Source organism: Sodiomyces alkalinus, assembly GCF_003711515.1.
Source record: "Sodiomyces alkalinus F11 unplaced genomic scaffold SODALscaffold_10, whole genome shotgun sequence".
NCBI classification, from domain to species: Eukaryota; Fungi; Ascomycota; class Sordariomycetes; order Glomerellales; family Plectosphaerellaceae; genus Sodiomyces; species Sodiomyces alkalinus.
The window spans coordinates 1,118,501-1,133,868 of NW_021167088.1; the positions used below are offsets into that span (position 1 = coordinate 1,118,501).

At 52.6% G+C, this 15,368-nt stretch overlaps 4 protein-coding genes across 4 annotated transcripts; all 4 read left to right on the forward strand.

The window, feature by feature from the left end:
* Positions 1–1,128: 1,128 nt before the first annotated feature.
* On the forward strand, positions 1,129–3,075 carry SODALDRAFT_328373 (S-adenosyl-L-methionine-dependent methyltransferase). Its single transcript, XM_028610675.1, has 6 exons — positions 1,129–1,406; positions 1,458–1,590; positions 1,650–1,773; positions 1,868–2,043; positions 2,114–2,289; positions 2,352–3,075. Exons 1-6 carry the CDS (start codon positions 1,200–1,202, stop codon positions 2,781–2,783), a joined length of 1,248 nt encoding a protein of 415 aa, XP_028463802.1. The 5' UTR covers positions 1,129–1,199; the 3' UTR covers positions 2,784–3,075.
* A 732-nt stretch (positions 3,076–3,807) lies between these two features.
* On the forward strand, positions 3,808–5,777 carry SODALDRAFT_352843 (hypothetical protein). Its single transcript, XM_028613612.1, has 6 exons — positions 3,808–4,170; positions 4,246–4,618; positions 4,682–4,799; positions 4,856–4,920; positions 4,986–5,016; positions 5,088–5,777. The coding sequence occupies exons 1-6, from the start codon at positions 4,024–4,026 to the stop codon at positions 5,488–5,490; spliced, it is 1,137 nt and encodes a 378-aa protein (XP_028463803.1). The 5' UTR covers positions 3,808–4,023; the 3' UTR covers positions 5,491–5,777.
* Positions 5,778–9,176: 3,399 nt separating this feature from the next.
* SODALDRAFT_362858 (hypothetical protein) lies at positions 9,177–11,780 on the forward strand (the record flags this gene model as incomplete). The annotated part of the gene is made up of 5 exons (XM_028614504.1): positions 9,177–9,283; positions 9,808–9,868; positions 9,927–10,148; positions 10,220–10,563; positions 10,628–11,780. The coding sequence occupies 5 exons, from the start codon at positions 9,177–9,179 to the stop codon at positions 11,778–11,780; spliced, it is 1,887 nt and encodes a 628-aa protein (XP_028463804.1).
* Positions 11,781–12,885: 1,105 nt separating this feature from the next.
* SODALDRAFT_337199 (S-adenosyl-L-methionine-dependent methyltransferase) lies at positions 12,886–14,843 on the forward strand (the record flags this gene model as incomplete). Its single annotated transcript, XM_028612658.1, has 2 exons — positions 12,886–13,113; positions 13,200–14,843. The coding sequence occupies 2 exons, from the start codon at positions 12,886–12,888 to the stop codon at positions 14,841–14,843; spliced, it is 1,872 nt and encodes a 623-aa protein (XP_028463805.1).
* Between the last annotated feature and the right edge of the window lie 525 nt (positions 14,844–15,368).

The following is a 15,368-nucleotide window of genomic DNA, read 5'->3' on the forward strand; positions in this document are numbered from 1 at the left end:
GAAACCACAAGACATCAAATCCAGACGTTGTGGATGGAGTAGATGTGTACATGCAATGTTTCTCGCCAGCCTCATGGCTTCTCTCCCCTATCCATTGTGTCGCAAGATCTTATTAGGGCCTGCCACTCGCTGTTTGTTCCAATGACGTGTCTAAAAAGAATTGTGGCCCCTTGGACTTTGTACTCCATGTTCAACTAGCGAACCCGACATCCACACCGCATAACGGTTCGGATTTATCGGGAGAGCAGGCAACTTAATTATTACCAAGGTCAACCAGAACATCTAGTAGTACTAAGATGTAATAAAAAAAAGTAAAAAGAAAACATACAACACCGGGTATTCGCTGGTCGTCACCGACCCAACTACTAATCCGGCCCTCACTGGCTTATCTAGGGGAGAGCGGACGGGATCCCGAGTTTTCCAGTGGGTATGGTCGTATGTACTGGTATCCTGCAAAGAAAACTCTTATAAGGGTGTTGAAACACAAGCGGGAGAAGGTGCAAAAAAGTTGATGGTATTTCGACTGGGGCAAACGGTATTCCGACCCCCCATCAGGTCAGTCGGTTAGATATATATAGATCTACTTGTACAATATATTGGGATCCGGACTAGCTTAATTTGTACGTGTAGACCGTGGCCTATTACAACCTAATACGTGTTAGTACAGTAGTCCCTGATCGGGTATGCATGGTTTTGGTGACTTCAAGAGCTCTAAAATCCCCTGCATAGTCTATAGGTTCTGGTTAGTGAGACTGAGTTGTCTTTCATGTTGCTTGATAACATGACACTTGATAACATAACATTGTGGTAGAATACTGAAAAGGCGTTTATCAGATGTTGAGTGGTAGGATAGGTAACCGAACCGTCGGGCTCCGTAGGTCGACTCGCCCAACCCTAGAACTTTGACAGCGCCGGCATGATATGTTCTCCACCAAGCCTACCGAGTGAGCGGTGAATGGCAATGGACAGGGGTTACTGAAACATGATTCTACACGTACAGATACATGGGCGCTGAGCAAGGATGTGTCAATTAGTCCGTCCCGCACCTGAGGGGAGCCCCGAAGGTACTTCAGTATATAGTCCTGCAGTTTATTCCCCATGCACAATGTTGAGCATTCTCCCCAGGCTTGTTATTCTCATCATTCTTCACCGGTCACATTGCCCTTGCACTGGGTATTGTGATATTAGTATAATTCAGCATGGCTCACGCGGTTGACCTCTCGGTTGCCACTCGCCCAAACAACCCCGAGGCTGTGCCTGGCTTGATCGAAGAGATCAATGCTCTACATGAGAACCTGAAAGACGGCGGTGAGGAGACTCGCCATGAGTTGTTTATCAAGGCCCGCAGCCTTGTTCAGTCTCTTCAAACACCCCGTGAGCTCATGCTACAGCATACGTGGGCCGACGTAGGTCACTTCCCGAGACCAACCAGGTCGCCATGTGCTGAGAATTATTAGCCGGGACTCAACGCCGTTTTGATCACTGGCGTTGATATTGGGCTTTGGAAGCTCATGGTCAAAAATGGCGCGGATAAAGCCCAGAAGGTCGAAGATCTCGCCGGTGCCCTTGGAGTGGACCCCGTGCTTCTCGGTTAGTGATCGATATCTGCATATCCACGAGGGAAATCGGAACTTATAGCCATGTGGCAGGTCGTCTGCTGCGTCACGCCTGCGCCATGGGTCACCTCGAGGAGACAGGGCAGGACGAGTACAAGCTCACAAACTTCTCCAGGTCGTTGAGCCTTGACGTCATCGGCGATGGCTACGTTGCCCTGTAAGTAGACCGAGACAGGAACTAGATCTGAACTTTCGCGTTTACTTTCGTGTTTAATTAGCTGCACGTGGCTAACTAACTCTTCAAACCAAAGGCTCGGTGGAATTGGTCGCAGCCCGATCGAATTCTACAAGTTCCTCCGCGCAACCGAATGGCAAAATCCCACCGATGCTGCCCGTACGGCCATGCACGCATCTTACAACACCGATTTGCCAAATTGTTTCGACTATCTTCGGTCCATTGGTTTAGGCCCTCAAACAAACCATCACAGTGAGTCGTTTCAAGTCATGTCAAAGGACTGATACTGAGTCTGCGGTCACTGACGCCGACTCTCTCGCAGTGGGCGGCTACAGGCAAGGCCGCTTGCCATGGATGCACCCCTCGCTCTACCCTGTCGAGGAGACGCTATTCCCTGGTGCGGATGCTTCGCCTGACGCACCGCTCGTGGTGGACGTTGCCGGTGGTCTTGGGCACGACATTAACGAGTTCAAGAAATTCTACCCAAACCACCCAGGGGTCGGTACTCCAGATCTCACTGGAGCTTTTCTATTAACATGAACTGACTGCCGATTCCCCAGAAACTAATCCTTCAAGATCTCCCGGTGGTCATCAACGATGTCAAGGATATCGACCCGACGATAGAACGGATGGGCCACGACTTCTTGACCGAGCAACCCATCAAAGGTGCTCGGGCCTACTTCATGCACTCCATCCTGCATGACTGGCCCGATGATGTGTGCAAGAAAATATTGGCCCGCATTGCGGAAGCCATGAAGCCTGGGTATAGCAAGCTGTTGATCTTCGAGTGTGTGATCCCCCGAACAGGTGCTTATTGGGAAGCCACCGCTGGCGACATATTGATGATGACGCAACTTTCGGCTTTGGAACGTACCGTGGATAACTGGTATCAAGTAATCGAAGGAAGCGGGTTGAACTTGAAGATTGTGAAGTTCTGGAAGTGTGGGCAGTCGGATGTCGAGAACCTCATTGAGTGTGAGCTCGCTTATTAGGACGCCACGAGGGGTCGGGGAGGGTCGGGCTGGAGAAGGTCTCGGGGGTGAGCATCCGGGGCAGGGGTTTGGCACTCGGGGAGCGGGGCCGGAGCCGAGGCCGGACCCTAGTGCGGGAGTCTACGAATAGGATAACTTGACCCACAATATTGAGTCTACCTAGGTATTGACGTCGACGCAACTACAGCTTTAGGTACTCCGAATGACCAAGAAACCTCGCGGACTATGGATATGCATGGATAGTAGGTAGTAGCTTATACCCGCTTGACGCTGAGATGGAGGAATTGAAAGCATTGAAATAATCCCGAGCTGGCAAGTGACTCGGGAAACACCATCTCGTACCTAAATCACTAATGACCCGGTATCAAGCAGGAGAAGGCCGCCGGAGAAACCCCTGTTATAGGGCCTTTTGTCGTTCACCGCTCTGATTCCTTTCGGCTTATCACTTATCACATTGTCTTCGTCAAGTGCTGGTCCCCACGTCTGTGGCCCTGCAACCAGCACGAACAAGGGCGACACCTTGCAGCATTTCCATCTCGAGTCTCGACAAGATGAGGGTCTTATCTCTGAAACCGCTCCGTTGACCGGTGTGCTGGTCATCGATGTGATTGATCACGACCCAGGACACCGGCACAGCTCAGAGAATCCTTGACACTTCTCCGTAACCGCGCCTTCTATCGAACACAGGAAACATACATAGAACAACGTGTGACATCAACTAATAGCTCTCGCCTGCGCATCGGTATCTATTCGGATTGCCTGTCGTAGTTACTCTGCCCGGCTCCATGTTTTCATTGCACCGTGAAGGTTTGTCACATGGGATAAGCAGCGTATTATGGAGAGGTAAAAGAAACACACCCCTGGTCCCTACCTTCCCAAGATCTACATCCCGGATGTCGGTGTCGGTGCAAGAAAATCACAATCTCATCTTTCATCTCCCACAAGGTTAGCGTATTCAGTTCCGCGCATGGGTAATCCACGAAGTTCTGACTATCTCCGTGCTCTGTCAGTTGTCTTTCGACCTTGATCATCTTGGATGGACGAATTCCTTTCTCGTGCCATGGCCCATGGGCGCTCTGGCCTGAGCGTGCCGGTCCATGACTCCATGACAGCGGAGACACGGGCTTCTTGGTAAACATTTAATACTCCTCAGTCTCACACATCGTCTGTCACTTTTTTTTTCTGTTTCCCTCCTCCGTCCCCTTAGGTTTCGGCTCTTCATCACTCTACGGTCGCCAACATGACGGATGATAAAGGGCCCATGATAATTGCGGTCTGTTGGGCCTTCACTGCCCTTGCTCTGCTGTTCGTGACGGGTCGACTTTTTGTTCGGGCGGCTGTTCATGGCAAGCTATTCAGCGACGACTACTGGATCATCCTGTCAGCTGTACGTTTTGGCCACCCACCCCTCAAGATTAAATGACCACATGCAGCGCAACTAACAGTCCACTGCCAACTACAGATCTGCGCTATCGTCTCCAACATCTTCACGACCATCTCAGTCTACTGGGGAAATGGCAAACACTTCGAGACGCTCAGTTTGGAACAAAAGCAAAACACAATCATGTGGATGATGGCGGCATACGTGCCAGGGATTCAGACGCTCGGATTTCCAAAGCTAGCTGTCATCGCTCTCCTCGGCCGATTACTCCTGCCCACCAAACTTCATCGTCACATATTATGGACCATGGGCATCATATGCTGTCTGTCCCTTACAGCCATGGTCATGACCCTGCTGTTGCAATGTTCACCCCCGAGAGCTCTTTGGGACTTTTCACTGCCGCGGAACTGTTTGCATCCGAAGACCCTGGAGGGTTTGGCGTTTTGGGCCAGCAGTGAGTTGGCATCTTCCAACACGCGTGTGACTCGGAGGGGGGGCCAACTGACGAAACTAATAGCATGCTCCGCTTTTCTCGACTTCTACCTGGCGCTCTATCCAGCAATCGTGCTTTGGGGGCTGCGCATGACCGTACAGAAGAAGATAGGGCTCAGCTTTGCTCTCGGAATGGGGTTTGTGTAAGTGGGCAGAGCCTTCGAAATTTGAGGATGCCAGTCGACTAAGATGGAAACAGCTCTGGATGCGTTGGCATCGTGAAGGCTACGGGAGTGCCAACCCTTTCAAGTCCGGATGTCAGCTGTAAGTCATCCCATTCGCCCAAGGCCCGTGGTCATTTTAGACTTGAGACTAACCAGTGGCTTAAGATGATCTATGTGACCCATTGTACTGGACATCGTGAGTCTCGCGCTTCTCGCCCATTGGCCTGACTTCCAGGTCGCAGTCAACTAACGATAATCCTGAGCCAGCATCGAGGGCAACCTCATCATTATTGCGGCATGCATCCCTGTCCTCTCCCCCCTTCTCGAGATAGCCAAGGGACGCAGCATCTGGAGGTCCAAGACGAAATCGAGCAGTCACCAGTACCAGGATTACAGCAATCCAGATGCGCCGCAGCGTGGAGTCGAGCTGCGGAGTAAGAGCAAGCCTGGGAAGAAGGTTGATGCGTATGGGTTCACAATACAGGCCAAAGGGGACAGCGAGGAGAGCATCGTGCAGCCGGATAAGCAATCTGCGACTGCATCTTCCGAGCGCCGGAGCGGAACATATAATCCCAGCGACGGCATTGTCAAGAGCAGCGTCGTGACTATTGCGTATGACCAAGGGGATCAAGCGCCAACATCGGCAGCCACGCGATGGGCTGTTGTCTGAGTCTCCCGTCAGGACAATTTGACAAAAAGGTTGAGATGGGGGCCTGTGTGGGACAGCTGGGATGTCCGTGGCATTCGGTTTGTATTGCCACCCTGGTTATTGACTAGGGGCTGCCAAAACTCGTGCGCGACGCAGGAACATTTCGTGTGTGCGAAGGTGCATTGTTAAGATTTGCTGCCTTAGTGAGGTAGCGAACATACAAGTCCTGATATGTAAGATAGAGAACTCACTTTAATATGAACATCTTGGGATATTCGATACAGCGAGTTCGCGACTGTATGGTAATGAAGAAGATAGTTACTGGAATTCTAAAGTAAAGTTTTGACTCCGAAAGGGCTGAACTTGACCTTGCGCATTCCAGTTGCCCTTGGAGCGAGCGTCCTTTGCTCATATGTGATACCCATATAGCCGCGCTGCGTTTGGCTTCGATGACCACCCCAGACGATTATCTCTAATCAGTCTCCAGCACCAACCGTTGTTGTCCTCACCAGGGAACCCTCGGACCTAACCGGCTGGAAACTCGCAGGAAGCATCCCTTGCTCCTGATCTCCCAGCCTTCAATGTCTTGTCTGATCTTTGGACGTATCAGGTGGAGTTTGAAACTGGACAAAACCTTTGGGCCCAGCTGAAATCCGTCGAGTGCTTCGGCACGCCATGGGCAAAAAGCAGCGCTGACATGGTCCTTAGTGATAACCGAGTATGATATCAATATTCCATTGTTCCCGAGGTCGCCGTTACGCGTAAGAGCAAAAAAATGTGAAAATGTGAAAATAACAATATCAATGCAAAAGGGTGGCGGGTTTCTTCAGGCGGGGATGAAGTATGGTGACACAGAAAGAAATAGCTCCATGTCGTCCAACGAGCCGCAAGATTTGCAATATCGGGTACTGGTGTAATAACGGGCGGCGGGTGTCGCAGCTGTCGCTTTCACAACGTTGAAGTTTTGAACCCCCATAGAGGTTAATACGGTAGGTCAAGCAATTTGGCCTCAGCTCAGAGAGGTGAGCATGCCAAGTTCTCCGTGGCCTCCGTGGTTATGTGTTGTCATTTCAGCCTCAAGGATATCCAAAGTTCGGGGCTACACCGCAAATTCCGCGTGGAAACCCAACAACAAATCACGCTTGGACAAGTCGTTTGGTGGGGCTGCAGTTGAGTGACCAATGAACGTTACTTGTGTCGGTTACTCGACAGAGATATGCCGATAATAATAAGTCACTTTGGTCACGACGCAGTACAGACCGTCACAATGCAAGTCGGGTCGTCGCTTTCGTCTCGGGGGAGCTGATCTATCGTTCGAAACAGAACTATTTAATGACGAATAGCACCGGCGAGGCGCCAGGCCAAGAATGCGCCCGACATGAGAGGTGCCGCCAGGACGTTTTACCCCCAGAAAACAAAGCCAGGATAACATTTCATGACAGCGAATTGCAGAAGATAGCCAGTGGGAAGTGTGTCAAGTTAGCCGCCGGATGAGCGGCTTTTTTGTTCTCTTCTCTTCGGTGGATGCGACAACAGCATGTTCTAGCCACCCGTCAACAGGGACTCTTCTCCCAACCACCGGGCATGATGTTTCATGTCAGAGATGTATTTCTTTCCATTCGTAGACATTGTTAAAGGGAGAAGGGGGTTCTCGAAGAAAGGGAAAATCAGAATGTCCGAGAAGAGCAGTGGAACCGCGCGCGAAGCCAGACCAATCGGCGACTGGACGGCATCCAGGAGCGTGTAAAGAACACGAGTCATGACCCATGACTCGCGAGGCTTTGTGTCGTCTCCATCTCTCCCCTTGCGAAGAGAATTGCTAGAAAGGAAACAGGACAAAAAAGGACGGCCCGTCAGATATCAGGGTTAGTCGAACTGGGAAAAGCGCAGATTTTCCCATAAGGCAAGATGAATGTCCGATGGGGGTGAGTACGAGTAGTACAGAGTACACAGGTATATGTCCTTCCGGTAGGGGGGGCACGTCATTGATGCCGACGGCCCAGCCTCAACAGAAGGGCGACATGCATAGAACTGAAAATGAAAATGAAAAAAAAAGAAGAAAAAAGAAGCAAAGGGGAAGGAAAACCCCCAACCGAGGTCCGTGAATTGAGGCCTTTAGACGATACCTATAAGTGACGTGGTGCACCAATTCAATCACCGGATTATTCTGACTTGATAAGTCATACTCGTGCAATCCACTCGCATCTGACAGACGGAATGAATTGGGTTGTGCCTTGTGGCGTCGTGGCAGGGTTTTCTTATTGCCGCACATGGTTTTGATCCGAATTCGCGAAATGGACGCTTGTGCCTGGCGATCAGATCAAATGGGCAAGTGGATGGGATCTGGAGATTGAAGGAGGCCCGCACAAATTGGAGCCGGACCAACAGAATGGCAGGGCTCTACCAACCTAAACCCTAGGTGCCGGAATGTTTCTTTTAGTGGGACCAGCATCCACCAGTGTGGCGGGACCTATCGTACACCGTACCCGCCTGCAAGGCACCGGGGCGGCTGGACTCCTTTAGTGCGTTTCAGAACGCTAGGGCTTTATATGTTTGGCCCTTTCCCTTTCTTTTTGGACCCCTCTTTCCTCTACGTGTACTCACCGTTTTCCTGCCCCTCTCGCCGCCACGCACGAGGACGATGTCGTTGGGGCTAACGGGGGTGTCTTTAGGCTGTCCTGGTCTTGGCACGGGTTCCGTCCCATCTGAGTTTAGGTAATTATTCGACTGGCGCAAATGGTACCACGTTGTACAAAGAAATATATTACGAAGGACTACTTTTTCATTTCCTTTCTTTTCCTCCCCTGGTTTTTTTTTTTTTTTTTTTTTTTTTTAGAAAAAGAAAAATAACTTAAAATAAATATCCAAACTGGAAAGAATATAAAAGAAAGAGCCTTTCCGGCACTACTGCTGTGATCCGTCTCCAATATTGGCAAGGTTATGTAAGTGCCCTGACATTCCGACGCTAATAATAAGACTGAACATAAGTAGAAAGCGGGGGGGGGAATCGCAGGACGCCAGCCTCCCTCATCTGACTGACCTCGGCAGTTAAGTTAAGGCAAGTACGGATATAGAGTCAGTTTAGCATTATGTGATAAGGCGAGCGTGTTCCCATAAATTCGATGACGAGACAACTCGTCCATCTCTACACGGCATTGTCTGTTCGCTGCTTTTTGTTTAACAGACGTACCACTGAAACTAGGCCGCGTGGCATGGATGAGAAACAAAACGTAGAAACAAAACGTCTTAAAAATGACAGAACAAAGGAAAGATAAAAAGATGAGATGGCTATAAATGCCAAGATCTACCATCCCCTCTCCGTGCTTTACCGTTCATATTACGGTTTCCCCCAATGTCAGCCACCCATCCATCCCTCTATTCCTCTTCGACTCCTTACGAGACCACAGCCCCCGTCATTTTCCCTCCATAACTTCCCTCGTATTTCTTTTTTTGGGTTGTTACACAGTCAGACGTCGCGGAAGATATAGCTGGTTACGTTTAAATCATTGATTTCTATTCCTTACATCCTTTGACGATGTCGTTGCCGCCACGTTCGACTCCTTTGATATATATGTTCGTGACATTCAATTCGCAGTAATGCGACCTTTGGCTCTTGCTTACTAGCACGATATCCCTATCCGACCCGATCTCCCACTTCTACGAATTACCGGTTCTTCCAGTGCTGTCTTTATCTACGTTGTAGGAAAATGGTGCAAGGTACGGAATCATGGTGGTTGGCCCAAACCAACCTGGCTTTGACCAATCAAGTGCCAGCTGCAGCGGAGTGTCAAATGCAGGTACCGGACCCGCGAAAGTAAGGTACCTGGCGAGGAAGAGGGAGCTAGACCCCTTGGCGAGGGATTTTGGGATAGAATTGGCAACGACGCGCAATGGGACCCAACCAACAACGGGCCCTTATTTTCGGCAGAGCAAGTTAGGCATCCTTAATTGACCCACCGTTTACGCCACCGTTTATGTTTTGTGGGAAGTACGAATAAGAATAAGGTACTTCGTACTTCATACTACACGTGTACAACACAGCAACAACATGCATCCCTGTCGTTGATAGGTTTATACCTGTCGTTGATAGGTTTATAGCCTAGGCCAAGGACCGTGCCCCAAGCCCTGTGGGTGAACTGGACGGATTGGGGGGATCTTCCATCCTGCCTCCATCCAGGACCACCGGCGCACCTTGTTATATCTTCCTTGTCTCCCCCCTCCCCCTTCCTCCCGCTTTTTCTTGCCCTTTCCCGGTCTTTTGTCCCTTGCACCTTTTGTTTTCTCCCCGATCGCCCCCTTCCTCTCCTTTTTTTCTTTTCCCTCCACTCCTGCACTGAGCTTGCTGAGCCGGCTAAGCACTATACATACTTTCATTCATTCTCGGCAGACTTGCCACTTTGTGTGTCGGTGTTCTGCCTCTTCCGCTCCTTTCCACTTCAGCAACACATCACGGCTAGGTCCGTCCCGACGAGTTCCCGCCTCATTGCTGCCTCCTGGTTACTTCTGAATCCAAACTACTCAGACGACCACGAGTTCCGTTCTTTCCCTCAAGGTGCTCTGGTATTAGCATCGCCGGCCCTTTTTCCACATCCATCGACGGCTCTTCGAATCTCCCAACATCTTGTTCGCCTTTCGTCGACGAACGATCGAACAGCGTCCACAAAACAACACATTCATTTGTTCAACAGACACGGACCCTCATATCACAAAAGGAACCAAAAAAATCCGACTCACCTAACCAATTATGAAGCTGACTACCGCGATCCTGGCTGGTCTGGCCGGTGGGGCATATGCTGCTCATGAGGGCGGCTTTGCCGTCCTTCACTTCCACTCCAGCAAGCAGAAGGAGATCGCCCGTGGCCGCGTCGACCCCATTGTCACGCCCGGTGGGACCGCCCAGCACGTCCACGGCGCCATGGGTGCCAGCGGCTTCTCCAGAGACGCAACCGGCCAGAGCCTGAAGCGTTCCCGCTGCACCAACTCTCGTGCCAAAGAGGACCTGAGCTCCTACTGGTTCCCCTGGCTCTACTTCCACGATGAGGAGACGGACACTTTCGAGCCTGTTGACATCAGCTACGTCAACGTTTACTACTTGTGAGTTCTTGCGATAGGTTCTGCTCGTTGCGCCCCATGGGGAGAAATGCTGACGAGCTCTTAGTTTTGACCGCACCAACGATGACATCAAAGCCTTCCCCACGGGACTGCAATTCGTCGCCGGAAATGCCAGCACTCGAGTCTCGCCGGGTACTCACGGTCGTACGAACATCGACCCAAGCAAGGGCACCGTCCAGCCGGTTCAGTGGACTTGCCCTCGAGCCAACTCCAACTACGACAACCCCCCTTCGTGGCCCCTCGACTCGGATGGATCCCTAGCCGGTGAGCGTAACCCCCGCAACCACGGCGCCGGAACCGGCTTCCCCAGCGTCGATTGCGATGGCAAATATTCACCCCTGCGTGCCGATGTCCACATGCCGTCGTGCTACAATCCCGAAGCGGGTCTCGATGCCCATAAGACGAACTCGGCCTACCCCAGCGATGCCGGCGATGGTCGCGTTGACTGTCCGGAAGGCTGGATCCACGTTCCCCACATGTTCTACGAAGTCTACTGGGATACCCCCAAGTTCCGGGAACGCTGGCCCAGCCACGGCCAGCCGTTCGTCCTGTCGAACGGTGACGTTAGTGGTTACAGTCTGCACGCTGATTTCATGGCCGCCTGGGACGAGGACGCCCTCCAGACGGCCATCGACAACTGCAATGTCGGTCATGCTGGCTTGCACACTTGCCCCGGCATCACGGAGAACACGGTTGACGACTGCGTTGGCGAGTTTCAATTCCAGGAACTCGTGACCGGCGTACTCGACACCCTTCCCGGCAACCTCCCGCTCCAGGGTTGGAGCTACGGTGTCGACAACGGAGGCGGCGCCGGCAGCATTGTCGATGACGTTCTGCCCGAGCCCGTGGAGACCGTGCTTCCCATCCATCACGCTCCCGAACTGGACGATGCCCGTCCCACTCCCGTCTTCTCGACCATTCAGGAACCCGAGTCCCCCGAGCCAACTCCTGCCCCTGAGTCTCAGCCTGAGCCCGCGCCGGAGCCCGTGCAGGAGCCCGTGGAGGAGGAGCCCGTGCAGGGGGAGCCTGAACCTGAGCCGACGACTTCCTGCAAGAAGAAGGCCAAGACTGTCTGGGAGACCGTCACAGTCACGGCGACCGCCACGCAGATCGTGTCTGAGCCGGCCCCTACGCCGCTGGAGAAGATGCGGCGCCACGTCCACCACCACGCCTTGCGTCACCGTAGCCTGCGCAAGTAAATGCGTTCGTCCGGGAGCGACCCCGAACGATGCGACGCGAAAGAAGCACCTTGTCTTCTAGCGCGGTTTCTTCTTGACCTTATTTTCTTCTCTTCTCTTCTCTTCTCTTCTCTTCTCTTCACTTCTTGTTGAACATTACTAGGGGTTGCGCAGAGACTTTTTTTTCCTTTTCCTTTTTTCTTCTCCTTTTTGATCTTGGTATAAGGGATCTAGGGTACAGGTGTTGGGTGGCATGGGAAAGAAGAAACCACCCCCGAGGGCTGACCCGGGTACATCGCTGCGTTGTCGCATCGCCGAAGCAGTGTCTTGACCCGCGCAACGGGAAACCCGGCCCATTCCCGTCCTCTGCGCACGACGACGGTTATGAACAACATAAAAACAGACATATTTTTGGTGCATGAATTCCATAGCTTCAGAGAACATGATGCTCGTCATGGAGTTCTTTCCGTGACTCTGTAAGAAGTGCAGACGGGGAGCATCATCTCGACTGAAAGGCTTCATTCCGCGATTTGTACAATTGAATAGACCGGGTTTTCTCTAGGCCCTCTTGCTTCTCTCTCGCTTCTTTATTTTGTGCCTTTGGTGAGCCCGTACATGTGCTAGAATACATACCCCGACTTGACCCCTATTGTGGATTTATCCGGGGGTTGTCTTAAATCGTGAACGCATTTAATAGTGACCCAACCTGACGCCAGTGGTGCCAGAGCACCGAGCCAGCCATGGGCATATCATTTTGATGTTATTCTAAGAAGATCCTGTGTTCCAAGGCAAGAAGCAGCCCAGTTGACGTTGTCTGTACCCGTACCGTACTTCATCCCATCATCCTATCCTCTCTAAGGTAGGTACCTCACCTAAGGTACTCCAACAGAGGAGATAGATATTATTAGTCAGCGATGTGGGATGTCGCCGATGGCCCGTGCATGTCGTGACCCTCCTGCAGGTATTTTCATTTTATACGAAGTTCCTTCACGAAGTACCTTAGCCGCCATCCCTCTCATCAACACCTTGACGTGCTAGGTTGAAATATCGCCGGCATTTCCCTTGCCCTTTTCTCTTTTTCTCCCTCCCCCCGCCCCCCTCCGGCGCGGGAATATGGTCGTCCGTCATGTCTCTCTACTATGAGACGGCAGATATCCTAATGCCGGCCGGTCCTGAGGCTGGAACAACGACACAGAGGTCAAGCAGCGGCAGCTTGAAGTCGAGAATTTTCACCAAGAAGGGCCTCAAATCACCAGCCGCCCAGGTCTTTGCACTGGCTACTGAAACATGCAAATGGAGCGAAGTCCTGAAAGAAGTCATTGACAACGCGGATCTACTGCGTCATGAGCGAAAGGTTGATTCAACCAACCCTCTCTCTCTCTGCCTCCCCTGATTCCATCATCATCTAAGCTGACTCCTCCTTTATTTTCTACCTGCCAGCTCACCCCGGTTCTAGCATTGCTCCTGGTTCATGACTTCCTCCTTTCCAAGGGCGGAATTACGCTGCCCCAGTCCCATGGACTGAGGCAAGCTATTGAGCGGCACAAGGCCAGGCTCACTTCAGAACTCACACGGGCTCGGCTGCGGAGGAAGATGGCCTCACTCGATGCTTTGAGGGTGCAGATCAAGAGAGACGGCGATCCCGAAGGTCGCCATCCGCGATGGGTTCGTGTCAATGCTCTGAAAACGGACATCGAGGAACAGCTCGAGTCCACGTTCAAAGACTTCGAGCGTGTGCTTTCCATTGCCGCCGTGACCGCCACGGGCCCTTCGAACAAGTCCATTTACCTCGACGACACCGTTCCCGGTCTCGTAGCGGTCTCACCAGGCATCGACCTCACCAAAACGAAGGCCTACAAAGCGGGCCAAATCATCCTGCAGGACAAGGCATCGTGCTTTCCTGCCTACCTCCTGGATCCGCATGCCGAAGACGGCGACGTGATTGATTCCTGCGCAGCCCCCGGGAACAAGACCACACACTTGGCAGCTATCACCCACTCACATAGGCCGGAGGAATCTGCCCCGCGGCAGACCATCTTTGCATTCGAGAGGGACGAGAGGCGCGCAAAGACGCTGGAGAAAATGGTCAAAACTGCAGGCAGCGAAGGGATGACGACTATCGGTCTCGGTCAAGACTTTCTCGAAGTAGACCCGCAAGGCCCTCTTTACAGGAACGTCGGCGCCCTTCTACTCGACCCTAGTTGCTCGGGCAGCGGCATCGTCGGGCGGGACGTAACCCCAGAGCTACATTTGCCCGGAAGACCCCCGCCACCCGGTGCCAAAGGTGCCCCCAAGAAGAAACTGAAACTTCCCAAGCCAGACGGCAAAGACCGCAAGCGCAAGCGGGACGCCGACGACGAAGCGAAACCTGTCCTCATCGACGACGACGGGAACGCCACTGTGGTCTCCTCGGAGCAAGATTTGCAGAAACGCCTCCAATCGTTATCGTCCTTCCAGCTCACCTTGCTCCTCCACGCGATGAAGTTCCCTTCGGCGCGGAAAATCACTTATTCGACATGCTCCGTCCATGCGGAGGAGAATGAGCAGGTGGTCGTCAAGGCCTTGCGTTCCGAAGTGGCCCGCGAGGCCGGGTGGCGGATCCTCCCCCGGGCCAAACAGGTCCGGGGCATGCGGGAGTGGCCTGTTCGCGGCGTGCTCGAAGCCTCTGATGGTGACCAGGAAGTTGCGGAAGCCTGTGTCAGAGCCAAGCAGGGCGATGGTCGGGGTGTCATGGGATTCTTCGTGGCGGCCTTTGAGAGGGACGTGGTGCCGCCGGCGCCGGCGGAGGGCGAGTCGAAGCTCTTTGCCAGCGAGGACGGACCGTATCTGCGGGATGACGAAGGTATGATGGTGCGAGACGTGACGGGGATGCCGGTGCTTAAATCGACGGGGCGGCCTGTAGCCCTACCAGGGGCGATGCATTTGAACGCTCTTGAGGGACAGCAAGGTGAAGGGCACGAGCACGACGAGTCGAGCGACGATCATGACTATGAGGACGAGAGTCCCTCGAAAGCGAGCTCGGATTCTGAGGGGAGCGAGGGTGACGAGTGGGGGGGTATCGACGATCGAAAAAACGAGAAGTAAAAGCCACTTTCGAGGGAAGGCAAGTGGCTCGGGTGTCTTGAAACCTGTCAACGGTGAAGATAAACCTGTTGCACATCCCTAGCGACCCTTCAGTAACACCGGGCGCACTCCGACCTCATCGTTCAGCCCGAAGTCGCCCCGACTGTCTCGCCATTCTGGGAGCCTGCGGCATTTGTTGTTGTTGCCAGTCACATCTCGTCCTACTCGCCTTGACGGATATCCACCCGGGATCATTCCGGTAGAAAGCAGTCGAGATGATGATCACATAGACAAACCAATCGACATCGCATAAGCCATGTTCATTCTCTGACGCTACTACGAATGGGTGCTTCATATGGATTCCAGAACCAGGGTCCAGTTAAAAGAGGGAACAACATCTTGCCGTCGACGTCAATCCTAATTCTTGTACCTTGACGACTGGATGCCCATAAACAGACAGACCCAGCCTACTTGGATGTATCCAGCTCGGACCAGATCAAGTTCGACAGAGACACCCCCTTTTTGTCAAGATAGACCAAGCTAGCT